This window comes from Saccopteryx leptura, chromosome 3 (genome assembly GCF_036850995.1).
Source record: "Saccopteryx leptura isolate mSacLep1 chromosome 3, mSacLep1_pri_phased_curated, whole genome shotgun sequence".
Classification (NCBI taxonomy): Eukaryota; Metazoa; Chordata; class Mammalia; order Chiroptera; family Emballonuridae; genus Saccopteryx; species Saccopteryx leptura.
Window position 1 is genome coordinate 73,384,480 of NC_089505.1, and position 17,260 is coordinate 73,401,739.

The 17,260-nt window shown below is 48.1% G+C and overlaps 1 protein-coding gene across 2 annotated transcripts in view; it reads right to left on the reverse strand.

Moving 5' to 3' along the window:
- The window catches only part of PPP2R1A (protein phosphatase 2 scaffold subunit Aalpha), a 32,595-nt gene extending 24,740 nt beyond the window's left edge, over positions 1-7,855 (reverse strand). For both annotated transcript variants that reach the window (XM_066374178.1, XM_066374179.1), the window contains exon 1: positions 7,680-7,855. In XM_066374178.1, the coding sequence (XP_066230275.1) occupies positions 7,680-7,757 (78 nt within the window). In that variant the 5' untranslated portion in view covers positions 7,758-7,855. The remainder of the gene's footprint in view (positions 1-7,679) is intronic.
- Positions 7,856-17,260: the final 9,405 nt, after the last annotated feature.

The window sequence follows — 17,260 nt, forward strand, 5'->3', positions numbered from 1 at the left end:
CCCTTGCTGTGTAAGAAACTGGTAAATGTATTTCCCTGAGTTCTGTATGCTGTTGTTCTACCAAATCATCCAATCCAAGGAGGGGGTCAGGAAACCTTTAAATTGTGGCCAAGTCAGGCAGAAGTTGTGGGCAGCCTGAGGACTTGTCATTGGCATCTAAAGTGTGTGCATGTTGGGAAGGGGCAGGCCTGTGGGACTGAGCCCTTAGCTTGTGGCCTACTTTGGTTAGTGTCAGAACTGAACTGTACGGCACCCAGGCAGTGTCACAGAGAATGGCTGGGTGAGGAGAACTCCCCACATCGGGAGTCAGAAATTGTGTGTGGCCATGTGTGAGAGTCAAGGAGACAGAGAAGAACGAGTTTCCTCTACACAGCTGTAAATCCAATGAGTGTCCTCAGACAGAAAGAAGACAGAGACCCACAGAGGGAAAGGCGAGATGAAAATGGAGGGAGACATCAGGGGATGCACCCACAAGCCAAGGAACACCAAGAACTGCCAGCAGTCACCAGAAGCTAGGAGAGGGGCACAACCTTTCTCAGAGCTTCCAGTTGGGACCTCATGACATCCTCTGGAAGTGAGAAAGGTGAACACGACTGACAGCCCCTTTCAGCACTGTGCAAAGAGGCTCAGAGGGGCAGAGACCTGTCCAGGTAAGCACTGAGAGAGCGGGGACCCTGACCCAGCTCTGACGGCACGGCTGACTGTGACCTCTGCTTCCCGGACCTTGTTTCTCTACCTTGACAGTGGGGCCTGGAAGGAGAAGCAGAACAAGAAAGGACTGGGGCCCCCCTCAACCTGTCCTTTCCCCAGGCCTCAGGCTACTGTGAAGAGTTGTGTCAGTGACTGGGGTCCAATACATCAATTAGGTTCCCTCGTCCAAGGGTTTAAAAATCTCTTTGAGATCACAGAAAATGAAGACAATCTGATGAAATGTTATCATGGCCTTCCCCACACCCAGTTTCGTACAGCATCACTAGGTTTTTAGACTACCTGGGCTTGAAGTGGTCCAAAAACTCACCTTCCTGACGACAGAAAGACCTTAACGAGATTTAAGTATTGCAAGACCGGCAACTTATTTTCAACCAGAGAATAAAATGTATAAAGAGATAAAAAAACCCAAAAAACTAAACATGATGAACACTAACAGTGGACCTGGACTGTTAAGTGTGTGTGTGTATTTGTGTGCGTGTATATATGCTCATTGTACTAGCTCAAGAGTCAGCACACCCTTCTGTAAATTACCATATAGTATTTTCAGCTTTGCGGACCACCAGGTCTGTCCCAACCACCCAACTGTGTTCTTACATCACAAAAGCAGCCACAGAACCAGACAACATGTAAACAAATGGGTATGACTGTGTTCCAATAAAACAACTTCTACTTGCAAAAGCAGACAGCAGGCTGGATATGGCCCATAAGCAGCAGTTTGCCGGCTCTTGTTCTAGTCTTTCAGTGTTCTGTATGTTTGCAGTTTTCCATGATGAAATATGAGGTGGGGAAGCAGTGACTTAGTGACCTATTTCTTTCCTCTTTGTCACCTCCAAGCTGGGTCTGTGGGTTCTTCTGACAGCTGGACTAGGGGAAAATGTATACACGGGCCAGGGCCACAACAGGTGAGCAGCAGCCCTGAGGACTGATGTGACAGAAAATCTCATGATCACGAAGTCAGTGGCAACAGCAGCTAACGTTTATCGGATGCTTACTGTGCTTGGCAGCATTCAAGGGCTTGACATGGATAATTTGCACATTTAATCCTCAGAACTCTGCTCTGAGATAGCTGTTATTCCCAGAATCCTCTTTTCAGAGGCAAGGACACTAATTCAGGGAAGCTGTCACTTGCTGGCACTGTAACCTCCACATCATAATGTCACGTAGGGAGGATGCCCCAGGGGTGGGCCCCCGAGAATCAGGCTGTCTCTGCCCTGGTGGAGAGCCCTCTTCCTTCCACAGCCATCCTTGGAGATGCGCTTTCGGTTGTGTTAAAACTGTCTGCTGGTCTCTTCAGTGTAGACGGCACCATTAACACTTAAGAAAGGCAGCACGGGTGCTTTGGATCGCACTGCCCGTGTTCAAGGCTGAGCTGCTTTACATATTAGCTGTGGGGTCTGAGGCTACGTTTTGCATATTTCTGAGCCTCAATTTAATTTTTCTGTGAAATGGGGTTATAATCCCTACTCTCATAAGGTTACTATCAGTATAAAGTGACAATACTGGGCATACCCTAGCACCAGAGGTAGATACTGTATTCCTTCATGTAGAAGATGCACATTCCCCCCCAAAAGTTTGGCATCTAAAAACTAGGTGCGTCTTATACAGTGGTTGTAGATTTTTTAATTTGCATTTCCCGCTTTTGTGTGTTTGTTTTTGCGCTCATTGTTGAAGATAGTGATTCGTCATCAGACACCGATGAGGACAAGCTAATGGATGGGAATTCTGACAGAGATAAGGAGTTGTATGAATTTTATGATGAATAAAACTTGAGTTCAGTAACTTTATGTAATACTTTTTTTTTTCAAATTTCAGGCCCCCAAATTAAAGTGCGTCTTATACATGGGAAAGTCTTATACATGGGGAAATATAGTAAATAATGGCACTGTAGCCACCTCATCCTGTTGACAAGTGTCGTGGTTTTGTTTGGCCACCAAAAAAGGCACGAGTGATAGATGGCTAGCTGTCCACCATTGCTTTTCTCTTCTCCCATACTAGTGACAGAACAGACAGCAAATATTTCCATGGTACATACTGTATACCAGGCACTGTTCTCGGTGTGTCAGTGTTTTAACTCATTTGATCCTCACAACAACCTCATGAGGTGAATATAGGATCACCCATTTTATGGCAGAGAAAACAAAGATACAGAAGATTAAGAAACCTCACACACGCGTAGGTGGCAGACTTGGGATCTGAACCCCAGCCAGGTGGCTCTTAACCAGTAATCACCACTAGCAATCTGTACTTGTTTTTTTGACAGAGAGAACAGGGTAGGGAGATAGACAGGAATAGACAGGAAGGGAGAGATATGAGAAGCATCAATTCTTCATTGCAGCACCTTCATTGATTGCTCTTATGTACCTTGCTGGGGAGATAGGGGACTCCAGCCAAGCCAATGACCCCTTCCTTACTCAAGCCAGTGACCTTGGGCTTCAAGCCAACGACCATGGGTCATGTCTATGATCCCATGCTCAAACCAGCGACCCCACGCTCAAGCTGGCGACCTGGTCCTCAGTGTCCCAGGCCAATACTCTATCCACTGCACCACCACCTGGTCAGGCTGTACTTGTTTTTATTGGGGAGGCTGCCATGGACTCTTTTGGCAGGTTTAATAACAACCACAATATTAAAATTGTGAAGAGGTGAGCATACACAAAGTATCTGCAATGGCTGAAATGAGATAGGTCTTAAAGCAAGACCTTATAATGTCCTCCTGTAATACTAGAGTTTATAACAGAAGGGAAGTTAAATTTTAGTTAGAGGTTAGTGAAAATAAAGATGTGATTCTTCTCATCCATATTCATGGACCTGCCCTGGAAATATACAAGGGCCCTGGTTAGGAGGTCCTGCACTGGCTGCACTGCTGCTTCTTAACTTTTGGCTTTCAGCTGTGCTCATGACCCCACCTCACCCACCCCCAAGAAAAGGTATTTCCAAATCACCTTTGCATCTGAATGTTACTATGAGACTAACATCCGGCCAATAAAATCCAAGTGGGAATGGCACGTGTGACTTCTAGGGAGTGTCCTTATGGGGAGATCAGGTCACAGCCTTGTCCCCTCCTTTCTGTCTGGAATGGGGCTGTGACTGCTGGGGCTTTAGCAGCCATCATAAAACCTTGAGGTAACTTGGGGGATGGAAGAATGGAGGACATACAAGCCTGGGACCCTACCACAGAGTGCCATACCAGATTGGACTGCCAGACTTTTTTTTTTTTTAATTGCTTGATTTTAGAGAAACAGAAAGAGGAAAGGGGGTAGGGTGGGGAAGCATTCATTTGTTGTTCCACTTAATTGTGCATTCACTGGCTGCTTCCCATATGTGCCCTGGCCAGGGATCGAACCTGCAAACCTTGGCATTTCTGAACAATGCTCTAACCGACTGAGCTACACGGCCAGGGCCACCACCAGACTTTCTGATCATGAGTCAGAAATAAACTTCAAGATCATTTAAGCCTCATTTGTTTAGAGTTTTCCTATTACTTACAGCCAAACCTAATCCCAGCTAACTCTGGACATGACCTAGTTCCGGACAAAGAGATGTAAGAGCAAGTCAGCTGAAGTGCTTCCAGGAAAGATTTTCCTCCTTGACAAAAAGGAGGACAAGAACCTCTGTCTTAGAATGTCCCCTGCTTTTAGCAAGGACACCAGGACAGTAGATGCTGCAGCAAGCTTGTGACCACAGGAAGCAGGAGAAAAGGGTAGACTCTGACCCAATTCTGTAATATCCTTGTTAGTAATCAAGGCAAAAATGTTCCCTTTACTTGTTTAAGTAACTACTGCTTGGGTTCTCTGTAACATTTCTGACAGAGCAGTTATTAAAATCAGTAAGAAACCTTACCATTCAAAGAGTACTTACTATTTATGAAGCTTAGGACTTAACACACATTGTAATTCTTGGAATAAACCCATGAAGCAGATACCACCTTTGCATGTATTTTACAGAGAGGGAAATGCAGGTCACCTAGTGAATTCGTCATAGAGCCTGGAACTTGAACCCGTGTTCCTCACCAGCATCCTACAACTTCTTTTCTGGTTTAAACTCAGAGGGAAACTTATTTTTAAGTTCTGCTTCAACACATCCCCAGGCACCCTATAAAAAGAAGCTGGAGGCCCTGGCCGGTTGGCTCAGCGGTGGAGCGTCGGCCTGGCGTGCGGGGGACCCGGGTTCGATTCCCGGCCCGGGCACACAGGAGAAGCGCCTATTTGCTTCTCCACCCCCGCCCCCTCCTTCCTCTCTGTCTCTCTCTTCCCCTCCCGCAGCCAAGGCTCCATTGGAGCAAAGATGGCCCGGGCGCTGGGGATGGCTCCTTGGCCTCTGCCCCAGGCGCTAGAGTGGCTCTGGTCATGGCAGAGCGACCCCCCCCCCCGGGAGGGGCAGAGCGTCGCCCCTGGTGGGCGTGCCGGGTGGATCCCGGTCGGGGCATGCAGGAGTCTGTCTGACTGTCTCTCCCCGTTTCCAGCTTCAGAAAAATACAAAAAAAAAAAAAAAAAAGAAGCTGGAGCCTGTCACATCCTACTTCTGAGATGTGGACACAGGCACGCTGTTGCAAGGTCTTAGTAGCTACTGTGTCTTTACATAGTTGACATCTCATTTAATCCTCACAATAACCTGGCCCAGTGTGTTTTCCATTCTTTTTTCTCCACTTAACAAGAAAACAAAGGCCCAAAAGGGTTGAGTAACTTGAAACACGGCAGTCTCTGACATACCTCCTCCCACAGCACTGCCTCTTGGGTGTGTGTCTCTTTCAGGCCTAGGCTTTCCGTTGAGGATGGAGCAAGGGACCACAAACCCAGAAATACAGGCAGCCTACAGAAGGTGGAACAGGCAAGGAAACAGACTCTCCCTTACAGACTCTAAGAAGGAAGCAGCCTTGTCAACACCTAGAATTTAGCCCAGTGAGACCCGTCAGAGTTTGGACTCCCAGAACTGTAGGATGATCACCTGGCATTCTTTTAAGCCACTAAATTTGCCTCAGGAGTTTCCCATACCAGGGCCTCTCTCAATCTCATCACAATGGACATTTTGGGCAGATAATTCTTTGCTGTGGGGGCTGTCCTGTGAAGTGTAGAAGGTTTGGCAGCTTTCCTGACCTCTATTCACTGGATACCAGTCACACTTCCCCAGTGTGACAACCCAAAATGTCTCCAGACAATACCAACTGTCCCCTGGTGGGCAGAACTACTGCCATCACCTGTATGCTCTCTCTTCCTGGAAGGCTCTTCCCAGCTTCTTCCTGGGGCTGAGTCCTTCTCCTGGTCCCAGCTTCAACTGCATCCTCAGAGGAGCCTCCCCTGACTGGCCCACTTCATGCCCGCGATGAACTCTGCCCAGACAGCCTCCGGGTTGCTTCCCTGGCCTCCTTCAGGTCTTGGCTCAAACATCATCTTCTCAGCAAGGCCTTCCTTGATCACTCTTGAAAACTACCCTCCCCAACCGTCTTCATTTTTCTCCTTAGTCTTTCTCCCCATCTAACAGACAACACACTTTACTGATTGTCTTGTATTACATTTCCCCTCACTACAAGGTAAGCTCCTCCAGACCAGGTGGTTTTGTTTATCTGATTCCCTGCTGCATACCCATCCCTAGACCAGTGTCTGACAGAAAGTAGAGGTCCCCAAAATATTTACCGAGTCACTATCACAACATCCTGCTGTTTCCCTACCATCACTTCTCACACGTGTTATTACTCTCTTCAGCTCTGTTTCACATCTGTCTCCGGTGTAGCAACTGATGTCACCACTATATCCTCAGCACTAGACCTGCCCTGTGGCAGGTGTTCAAGGAGCAAATGAGTTCACAAGCAGCCCTATGAACCAGACAACTACCTGCACTGGAGAGCAGAGGAAACCAAAGCTCACCGATCTGAACCAACCTGCCTGTGTCAATCCGCCAGTGGAAGAGGGGGCCATGCAACCACAGCCTGTGACTCCGGAACCAGACTGACAGACCCAGAACCTCCGTGGCTGGGCCCAGGACGACTTCATTTTACATATAGGGAAACTGAGGCCCAAAGGGCAAATGGGGCCCATTCGGTGATTAAAGCTAACATTTATTAGGCTCTCAAAAGAGGCCATACACTGTTCTATTATACTTGGTTTAACTCGTTCAGTCCCTCACAACCGCAATCCCCACCCCCAGAGGCCAGGACTATCATCAGTCTATATTTTATGGAAAGCCGAGGCCCAGAGCAGTGAAGTAACCTGCCCAAGGTCACACGGCAGGTGAGGAGGTGTAGCTGGGTGGGCATACCGTGCACTCCTAACTCCTCCATCCCTCGAGGGCCGGGCTCAGGGACCCGAGCCTCCCTGTCCCACTCACCAGAACGGGGACAGCCCGCTTAGTAAGCTGCCCAAGCTCCGGACCAAGGGAAGGTCCCAGAACACGGGTGGGGTTCCACCTCTTAATTTGTTCCTACATTAACTCCTTAAAGGTGGGATGTCTTGGCCTCCCTCCCCCAAACGGAACCGGAACGGAGGGAAGGAAATGGGAAGGCGGCCTTTACTTCACCTCTCAGTTCCCATTGGGGAAGCCGACCCCAGAGCGCTGAGACCCAGCCACCGAAACCCAGAAAGGAGAAAAACTTCCCCAGGTGCCACCAATCCGGCGGCCCCTCCCCTACTCGGCCGCAGCCCCAAGGAAAGCCTGAGCCCTCCTCTCCCCATTTGGCCGGCCGGCCGGCCGACTCCCGGCCTGGCCGCGGCCTCCCTGGCCCCGGGGCCGCGCGCACTTGGCAGACCTGGGACCCTCCGGGTTCGCCCTCGCTCCCGCCCTCCGCTGGATCGACGCCCAATCCTGGGAGCCTTCTCATCCAGTCCAGGGAGCCGGAGAGATGAGAGATGGACGCTGATTGGCCGACACGACCTTCCGCCACTCCCAGCGAACACAGAGCCTTTTCCGCGAGGGCCGCCCGTGTCCCCTGGGGGTCCTCCATCCCGCCTTCCCCAAGTCTCCCGTGGTCTCCGGACCTGAACATCCTCATTGCGGAGCTCGTCTATGAGCACAGCGATGGGGTAGAGAGAGTCGTCGCCGTCGGCTGCCGCCATCTTGGCTCCGTCCCGTTCCTGTCAGACTGCGGCCAGCGCCGTGCTGAATACGGCTAGGGAGGGGCAGAGCGGGAGGAGGGAAGGCGGCGAGGGGGCTTCCGAGCCACTCTACAGGGGCTGCCCCGTGGTCATTGGTCGCCCTACGTCTAGCCGAGCCGCGTTTCTTTGGTCCGGACACGAGGTCCCGCCCAGTGACCATTTGCTATTGGTCGGAGGGACGCGGTTAGCCTTGCCGGAGCCAAAAAAGGTGGTGTAGGAAACGGAAGTGCGTAATATCCCAGCGACCAACGTTGTACCCGCCTACGTTGCTACTAACAACAGCCAAGACGTGCAGTTGTTTCTAGCCAATAAATGGCAGGATTGGGAGGAGTCGAAGCCTGTCCTTCGAGTCCTGCAGAAAGCTTCTGCGCGTGCGTCCCTGGGACTGAGGCTGTCAGGTGGAGAAACAAGTCTACAGGTTTTGGGTTGTGAAGCCTTGGCTCGTTCGGCTGGCCGGCGGTTTCCCCGCGCCTTTGTGCCAGAGGAGGCCAACATGAGTTGTTTATTTACGTCTTATTATGCCGAGGTCCAGCGAAGGATGGAGACCTGCCTTAGTGTTTGAATTGAATGTCGAGGCCGTCGGGCTGGTCTTCAAGACCGTTGTGCATCTTATTCCTGAGCCCTGTCTAGGCATTATCTTCTAACTCCCTGCGTGTTCCAGGTGACCCCTCCTTGAAAATTAGAGCCATCTGAGCACCAAGCATATCGTGCTTTTTCATGTCAACAAGCCTTTGCCCAGGCTGTACCCTCCCTACTTGGAGAGCTTTTCCTATTCAGCTGTCAGATCTCCCTGGCTCACTTCAGGCTTGGCTGTCAAGCCCCCAGAGCCAAATAATCTGCCTGCCTTCTCTCTTGTCTTTCTCAAAATCCCTATTCCCATAGCTGTGGCTGTGTCTATACCTTGTATCCTGTCTCCTCTCACAAACTGGAAGCAAGGACGGGACAGAGCTAATTGCTGTTCCTAGCCTCACTCAACACAGCTCCCCGCAACTGAAATTTTAGGACCACCCTGAGGGAGTTGGGGGATGGGGACAGGGAGGCCTGGGGTGTTCTTTCCTCCTTTACTCTGCCACTTGAAGGGCAATCCTGAGTTGGACTCCTGGATAGGTCTGACTAACCCAAGCATCTTCTCCAAAGAACCCCCCTACCCAGTCTAGTTCGGAAACTCCCAAAAAAGGGGAGAGGGAGCTTGTATAATTCAATCCCTGACCTCCATATTCCCGGGATCACTCCCCCACCCTAACCCCAGCTCACTGAGACTATGGTTCTTCATAACTAAGGGTGCACTTTATATATCTTACAATTTTGTCAGTTATATCCAAAAAAGCTGAACAAAAAAGTTACAAGTGTGCCATGCAGAGGTAGCTTCTGCATCAGAAACAATCAGAGATTCTAGTCAGACTCTTCAAGAACAGACCCTCTCCAATAAACATCTAAATGAGTGACCCAAACAGTTATTTCAGCACTGCAATTAGTTTCCATAGTTCACAGCCCAAATGTGGGGCGCCCTTAACCTGCCAGTCTGCAGTGTTCCAAGAGGCACAATAAACAGCTAGGCCACTAGCAGCAGGCCAGGTACCTGAAAGCTGACCAGTGAAGGGAACAACACCTGATTTCAGTTCTGCACAGCTGACGCAGAGACTAAACAGCCACAGGGCTCAGGGGACTCCACTAGGTTTCAGCTTAAACCACTACTGGACCAGGGCCCTGCATGTATGGGAATCTCAGAGGATTGGGGTTCCTAGGGCCAGTGGCTTTGGCTACAGTGTGGAGCTTCAGATTTCCTCCATAAGGGACACAGGTGCCCCTTGTTCCTGTAAAGCCCAGTCTGGCTTCATTCTTGAATATGCAATTTGCATGAAACTCGGAAACGTTTGGACCCTTCCTATCTTGCGAGTGGTACATTCCAAGTTGACTCATTTCAAGATTGGAATATCAAGCCTTGTTAAAAAGGAGACAGCAGCCTGACCAGGCGGTGTCGCAGTGGATAGAGCACCTGACTGGGACGCGGAGGACCCAGGTTCGAAACCCTGAGGTCAACAGCTTGAGCACCGGCTCATCTGGTTCGAGCAAGTCTCACCAGCTTGAGCCCAAGGTCGCTGGCTTCAGCAAGGGGTCACTTGGTCTGCTGTAGCCCCCCCCCCCCCGTCAAGGCACATATGAGAAAGCAATTAATGAACAACTAACGTGCTGCAACAAAGAATTGATGCTTCTTATCTCTCTCCCTTCCTGTCTGTCCTTCTCTCTGTTTCTGTCTCCATCACCAAAAAAAACAAAACAAAAAAAGAGACAGCAGGCCCAAAATGGGCCTAGGAAACCATACATCAGCAAAACAAGACAGAGTACCTAACCTAATGGCAGTTTCAAGGCCTCTCAGGATGTAACCTTTGACCACTCCACCTGGAACTACCTGGACAGCATCAATAAGGTAAAATTTGTCACCTTCCATTCCCCTTACAAGAGCGACCTTGCCTGAAACAATGTTTTTTACTAAAATTTTCCTCCCCCCCACCTTTAAAATTATTTTTCTGGCCCTGGCTGTATAGCTGGGTTGGTTAGTTAGAGGATTGTTCCAAAGTGGAGAGGTTGCCAGTTGGATCCCCAGTCAGGGCACAGTCAGGAACAGATCTACATTCCTGTCTTTCTCTCTCCCCCCCTTTCTCACTAAAATCAATAAGTAAAAATTTTAAAATTCTTTTTCTGTAGCCCTTTGGAGTTCCTTTTTCTTCTATTTTTTTAGAGAGAAACATCAATCTGTTGTTCCACTTATTGATGCATTCATTGGTTGACTCTTGTATATTCCTTAACCAGGGATTGAACCCGCAACCTTGGCGTATCAGGATAATGCTCTCAGTGGTTTTCAACTGCCAGTCCGTGGACCAGTGCTTCTCTGCCAGAAATTTCACGCCAGTCCACAAAAGTTAGCCATTCTGGTGATGTATGAAGTTGATAGACCAAATGATTATAGACCTAATCTTCAGTTAGTGGTTAACTTACTGAGCTACCCGGTCAGGGCTTGCAGGGGTCCCCAAACTTTTTACACAGGGGGCCAGTTCACTGTCCCTCAGACCGCGGGAGGGCCGCCACATACAGTGCTCCTCTCACTGACCACCGATGAAAAAGGTGCCCCTTCCGGAAGTGCAGCGGGGCCCGGATAAATGGCCTTAGGGGGCTGCATGCGGCCCGCGGGCCGTAGTTTGGGGACGCCTGGCAGAGCTCTGTTCTACTTGCCAGGTTGGATGTTACCCAATTAACGAATCATTGAATGAAGCCAATTTTATCTTTAAATTTACTTGTTTGAATTTTTGTTATTTAACAAGCTAGAGAATCACACATTCCTAAAAGCCACACTTCAGTTTTGAAGAGGCCTGACTAGTGAGCTAATTTCTGCTTTCAGAGGTGTAACTGGTAGTTGTGTCAGGGTGGCCCTGAGTTCATACACCAGATGGGTCCTAAGGGAGGCTGCTCCCTTTCACAGAGGTTTTAAATGACAAAATCATCACTCACAGAGATGTGTGCGTCTCCCATCGCCCAGGAGCCTAGTAAGGGCTAGGACTCCTGCAGATGATGGAGACCCAGAGTGACATGTTCCTTCATTGCTGGAAGGACTGAGCTTGATACATCTGTAGGGTCCCAGTCAACTGTCATTGGAAATCAGAACTTTGAGTATGGTCAGGGTACATCAGCTATACCCACTGGTAAAGAGGTGATAACACCATAGGGCTATGGAGTCTGAGCCCTCTAACAAAGAGAATATTGTTCATATAATAAGAACTGTGTACAGTGGTACCTTGACACACGAGGTTAATTCGTTTCATGGGTGAGCTCATGACTCAATTTGCTCATGTGTCAAATTGAATTTCCCCATTTAAATTAGTTGGGAATGCAATTATTCCATTCTGGCCCCCAAAAACCACACAAATTTTTTGTTTTATATGCTTTTAAATAAGAAAATTTACTTTGTAAATAACAAATACATATACATATACATAATAAGAGAGAATGTAAAGAAATAAACTGGTTTATATAGTGTATTTACCTTCAAGGTCAGGCACAGATGCTGGCGGAGGGGGAGGAGACTGGCAGAGGAGGCTTTCATTTCATGTGCTATCACTTAACATAACTTACTACTCTACATGCTTAACGCTACATTTAATTGCAAAATTTAACTTATACACTACGTATGATACGTAACTTTATCACTAAACTTAATTGCTATTTTTTTACATTGCTTAATCATCATTTTCTTCACTGATTTTTGGCTTTTCTGCCACACTTTCTTCCCTTTCACTTGGAGGCCGTTTCAACCAAAACCTTTCCATGGAAGTTTGTTTCTTCTTCCCTTTCAGAACGTTCAGCAGGCCATCTAGTGGAGGGTGGCGGAAGGTTGTGACTTAAAGCAAAAAATCCCACAAGTGACTGCTCATCTCTCAAATTGCTCGTGATTTAAAGTGCTGGTGTGTTAGGGTACCACTATATATCAGGTTAGTGACGCTTGATCTGAATGAACCCTCACTCACCCTGCAGTGACAAGACACAGGGTACTTTGTCCCATTACCACTTCTCTGCCTGACCTCACTGACCGGGATAATCCCCTCTGGCTCTTATGGGATGAAGAAGTGCAGGCATACCACACAAAATTACTACTCTGTTGTATAAAAACAATATTTCGTTTTCACAAGGGGTCCTGCTATGTGTGTGTGTCCCACAAACTTCCCATACTGAAACCTAATCCCCAAGGTCACGGTATTAGGAGGTGGAGCCTTTGGGAGGTGATGAGGTCATGAGGGCAGAGTGCTCATGGAGAGGATTGATGGATGCCCTTGGGAAGGCGGCCTGAGAGCTCCTTTCTGTGAAGATACAGGAGAAGTCTATCACTTAGGAAGGAACACTCACCCGACCCTGCTGCACCCTGACCTCAGACTTCCAGTCTCCGGAACTGGGAAATGGAAATGGCTGTTTTTATTTTTTATTTTTATTTATTTATTTATTTTTTGTATTTTTCTGAAGCTGGAAATGGGGAGAGACAGTCAGACAGACTCCCGACCAGGATCCACCCAGCACGCCCACCAGGGGCGAGGCTCTGCCCCTCCGGGCGTCGCTCTGCCGAGACCAGAGCCACTCTAGCGCCTGGGGCAGAGGCCGAGGAGCCATCCCCAGTGCCCGGGCCATCTTTGCTCCAATGGAGCCTTGGCTGCGGGAGGGGAAGAGAGAGACAGAGAGGAAGGGGGGGGGTGGAGAAGCAAATAGGCGCTTCTCCTATGTGCCCTGGCCGGGAATCGAACCCGGGTCCCCTGCACACCAGGCTGACGCTCTACCGCTGAGCCAACTGGCCAGGGCCTGGAAATGGCTGTTGATCAGCCCCTCTGTGTGGAATTGTGTCACAACAGCCCAAGCAGACTGGCCCTATCCACCTCACTGTGTCAAGCTTCTTGCTGCTCAGGTGACATAACCCGAATGCTGTTCATAGAGGGCTCAGTCACCAGCCAGCCTCATTGCCAAGGCTGTCAGAAATGGGAAGAATACAGGGGGTCCTCAAGTTATGACACAGTTCCATTCCTATGACAATGACGTAACCCGAATTTTGGTGTAAGTTGCGACACAGCCTAGCCTCACTTACCTATGCTAACACAGTTGTAAAATCATAATCTAGAACAGTGGTTCCCCAACCTTTTTTGGGCCACGGACCGGTTTAATGTCAGAAAATATTTTCATGGACTGGCCTTTAGGGTGGGACGGATAAATGCACAAAATAAAATTATGCAACCAGTGTAAAAACTGTGGTATTTTAAAATATAATTGTCGAACTTACGAGACAAGCATCAAGAGTGAGTCTTAGATGGAAGTAACAGAGGGAATCTGGTCATTGTTAAAAAATAAAACATCGTTCAGACAAATATAAATAAAACAGAAATAATGTAAGTTATTTATTCTTTCTCTGCGGACCAGTACCAAATGGCCCACGGACCGCTCCTGGTCTGTGGCCTGGGGGTTGGGGACCACTGATCTAGAACATAAAAACACAACTAAGCCACAGAGAAAGGACATAAATATACTGTGCTGTACACTGTACTGTAGTAACAACAACAAAGACAAAAAATGAGTGTAAAAAAAATTCCTTCCCTTTATTCCTGTGGTTGGCTTGCACACTGGAAGGGGCAGTGCAAGGTGGGAGAGAGTGACCTACTGGGAGGAGGAAGCTGGAGAGGCAGGAGAACCTGCAGAAGGTGCTGGAGATACTGGGTCAGGTGAATCAGGATCGCCTAAGGAACATGCAGGAGACGCTGGAGATGACTCTACCTGGACTACAGGTGTTTCATCTCGAGAAGCAGCTGATGGAGAGGGTACAGAATCTGAGGCAGGCCTCTCTAGATTTTTAAAGAATTATTCCAGGCTAGTCTGGAAGGTATATATGACTTCTTTTCTCCCAAAATTTACCTAAAGCACTGCAAGACATCCATAACAGCCAAACACTCACGTCTCAATTTTCTTAAGATTTTATGGAAGTGAGTGTCATAAACTCGAAATGTGGTATGTCGAGACTGTCGTAACCCAAGGACGCTCTGTATTTTACCAGATGTGCAAACCAACAAAGTAACCTGCCTGTTACAGAGATGCTGAAAAAGACATGAAACTGGCCCTGGCCGGTTGGCTCAGCGGTAGAGCGTCGGCCTGGTGTGCGGGGGACCCGGGTTCGATTCCCGGCCAGGGCACATAGGAGAAGCGCCCATTTTGCTTCTCCACCCCCCCTCCTTCCTCTCTGTCTCTCTCTTCCCCTCCCGCAGCCAAGGCTCCATTGGAGCAAAGATGGCCCGGGTGCTGGGGATGGCTCCTTGGCCTCTGCTCCAGGTGCTAGAGTGGCTAGCAGCAGAGCGACGCCCCGGAGGGGCAGAGCATCGCCCCCTGGTGGGCAGAGCTTCGCCCCTGGTGGGTGTGCCAGGTGGATCCCGGTCGGGCGCATGCGGGAGTCTGTCTGACTGTCTCCCCGTTTCCAGCTTCAGAAAAATACAAAAAATAAAAAAAATTAATAAAAAAATTTAAAAGACATGAAACTCCCGGGACTGAGACAAAGACGCTATTATTCAGAGAAGAGCTTTGTATTCATATCTGTTCCCACGGCTCCTACAGACCCACAGAGCCGTATACAGTCCAGGAAGGTACTCTACACACAGTAGGCTCGTGTCACAGCTGGAGAACATTAAGCCTAAGAAACCCCCAATCTTTCACCTGGGTTATAAGTACAGCTGCCCAACCTTTGTCTCACAGGTAGGCATTATCGTTATTATACTGGTCAGGAGATTCTTCTGCTCTTGTCCAAGACAGACACTATTTCATATTCCAAGGCTGCCGCGAACCAGCACCGCTAGTAATTCCAGGTCCTGAGTGGGAATGGTGCAGAATTAAGAAAATAGGCTTAGAGTAAAAGGATGGGCTTGGGAGGCCTCTGCAATGCTGATGGCAAGAACAGAGCACACTCAACACCCACTTCCTGCTTTATTTATAGGGCAAAGTGGGCCATTAGCAAATCACAGAGATCTCTGATCACATTTCTAAGGCAATCCAAGAATTTTACCAAGTGCAGAGAATCCTCACCATACATAACATCTTAACTTCATAAAACAAAAGATAAAAGAAACTTGCCTCCAGTCTTTCCAGGGGACATGGGGGGGCAGGATGAGTATAAACCAGTGGTAGTCAACCTGGTCCCTACCGCCCACTAGTGGGTGTTCCAGCTTTCATGGTGGGTGGTAGCAGAGCAACCAAAGTATAAATAAAAAGATAGATTTAACTATACTAAGTTGTTTTATAAAGATTTATTCTGCCAAACTTAGCGAAAATCTGACATAAAGTACTTGGTAAGTAATTATTATTATATGCTTTAACTTGCTGTAACTCTACTTTATAAATTTTATAAAGTAAAGTTACTTCCCTACTTTATAAATCACCATTACTGTGGAACCTGTAGGCGGTTAGCAAATTTTACTACTAACAGATACAAAAGTGGGTGGTAGGTATAAAGAGGTTGACTACCCTTGGTATAAACAACCTAGCACCATAGCAAAATAGCCTTTAGCAACTTCACAGAACAAGTGAGGTGGGGGGTTGGGCAGACTGTCAGCTTATTGCCAGTTCCCCACACCTGTGTCCCCCCAAAATCTAAACTGCAAAAACCCTGTTAGCTTTCAGTCCCCAACACAAGGCCATTTATATGAAATCCTTTTATGATTATCCACAACAGGATGGTACAAGGAGTGAATATAAAAATTGAGAAGCTCTGAAGAAATGGTTTTTAATAGGGTGCACTGTTCCATTTAATATTTGGGATAACTAAGTAGAAAGATCTGTTGAAGATTTCTGATACCAAGACTGACTGTTGTGTGGTGCTGGGGGGACTGCTAACCCAAGGAGACAGGAAGGACACAGGTTTACCAGGAGACTTCACAGGACAGGTAAACCCAGGGGGAGGGACTACTAACCTGAGTGAGGCATGAAAATGAGAGCAAAAGAAAAAAAAGGAATATCCCAATGAAGAGGTTAATGAAATGATCAGGGAAGCAGATATTGATGGTATGGTCAAGTAAGCTATGAAGAGTTTGTAGAAATGATGACAGCAAAGTGAAGACATTACAGGATATGTTAAATATTTTGTACAAAATTGTTATTTGCCTTTCCTTTGTAAGTTACTGATAGATATGTGTATTCCAAACTGCCCTCTTGATGTTCCGCTTATCTGTCAGACCTCACCCTTACTGGACTATCACCCCTGAGACAGAGGAATTCCAAAAAGCTGACAAGCCGTCCCAAGGAGGGGCTCTGGACACACCAGGACTTTTGATTCAACACCCACATGCTCAACACCCACATGCTCGAAGCCCCCCAAGGAGGAGCATTCCCGACATACCAGGACTTTTGCCTCAGTATCCCCTCAGGTTCTCCCAAACACTATATAACTCGCCCCTAGTCTGTAACCAGCGCTTTTCTCCCCAAGAGAAGTGCCCGGCAGGGTTCCTTTCTTCCTTTCAATAAAGCCTGTTACTCTGGTCTTTCGGACTCCCATGGATTCCAATAGTTACCTGTAAAAGGTCTCCCCTACTGTCTAAAATACAGATGTTGATCGATTTATGACCTATGCAACTTACAGCCATTCTACTTTACGACCACAATCCCACAATCGCTAGCCACGACTGCTCCGCGTCTGGCAGTGCAAGCGTTGCCCAGGTGGGCATACGACAGTGCCGACCAGCTTCCGGCAGCACTACCATCTCTGTGTGCACCATTTCAACTGTTATCCCAGACTCGGTACAGCAATTTGTGTTTTGTGTCTTGAATATTTTTCATCAAACCCCTCCCAAGATGTCTACCAAGAGGAAATTGTCTTTGTCTATGCCTCAGCTTGCCAAGAAGAAAGGATCTCGACACGAAAATGAAGGTAATTAAGCAGTACGAAGGAGGAAAGTGAATGT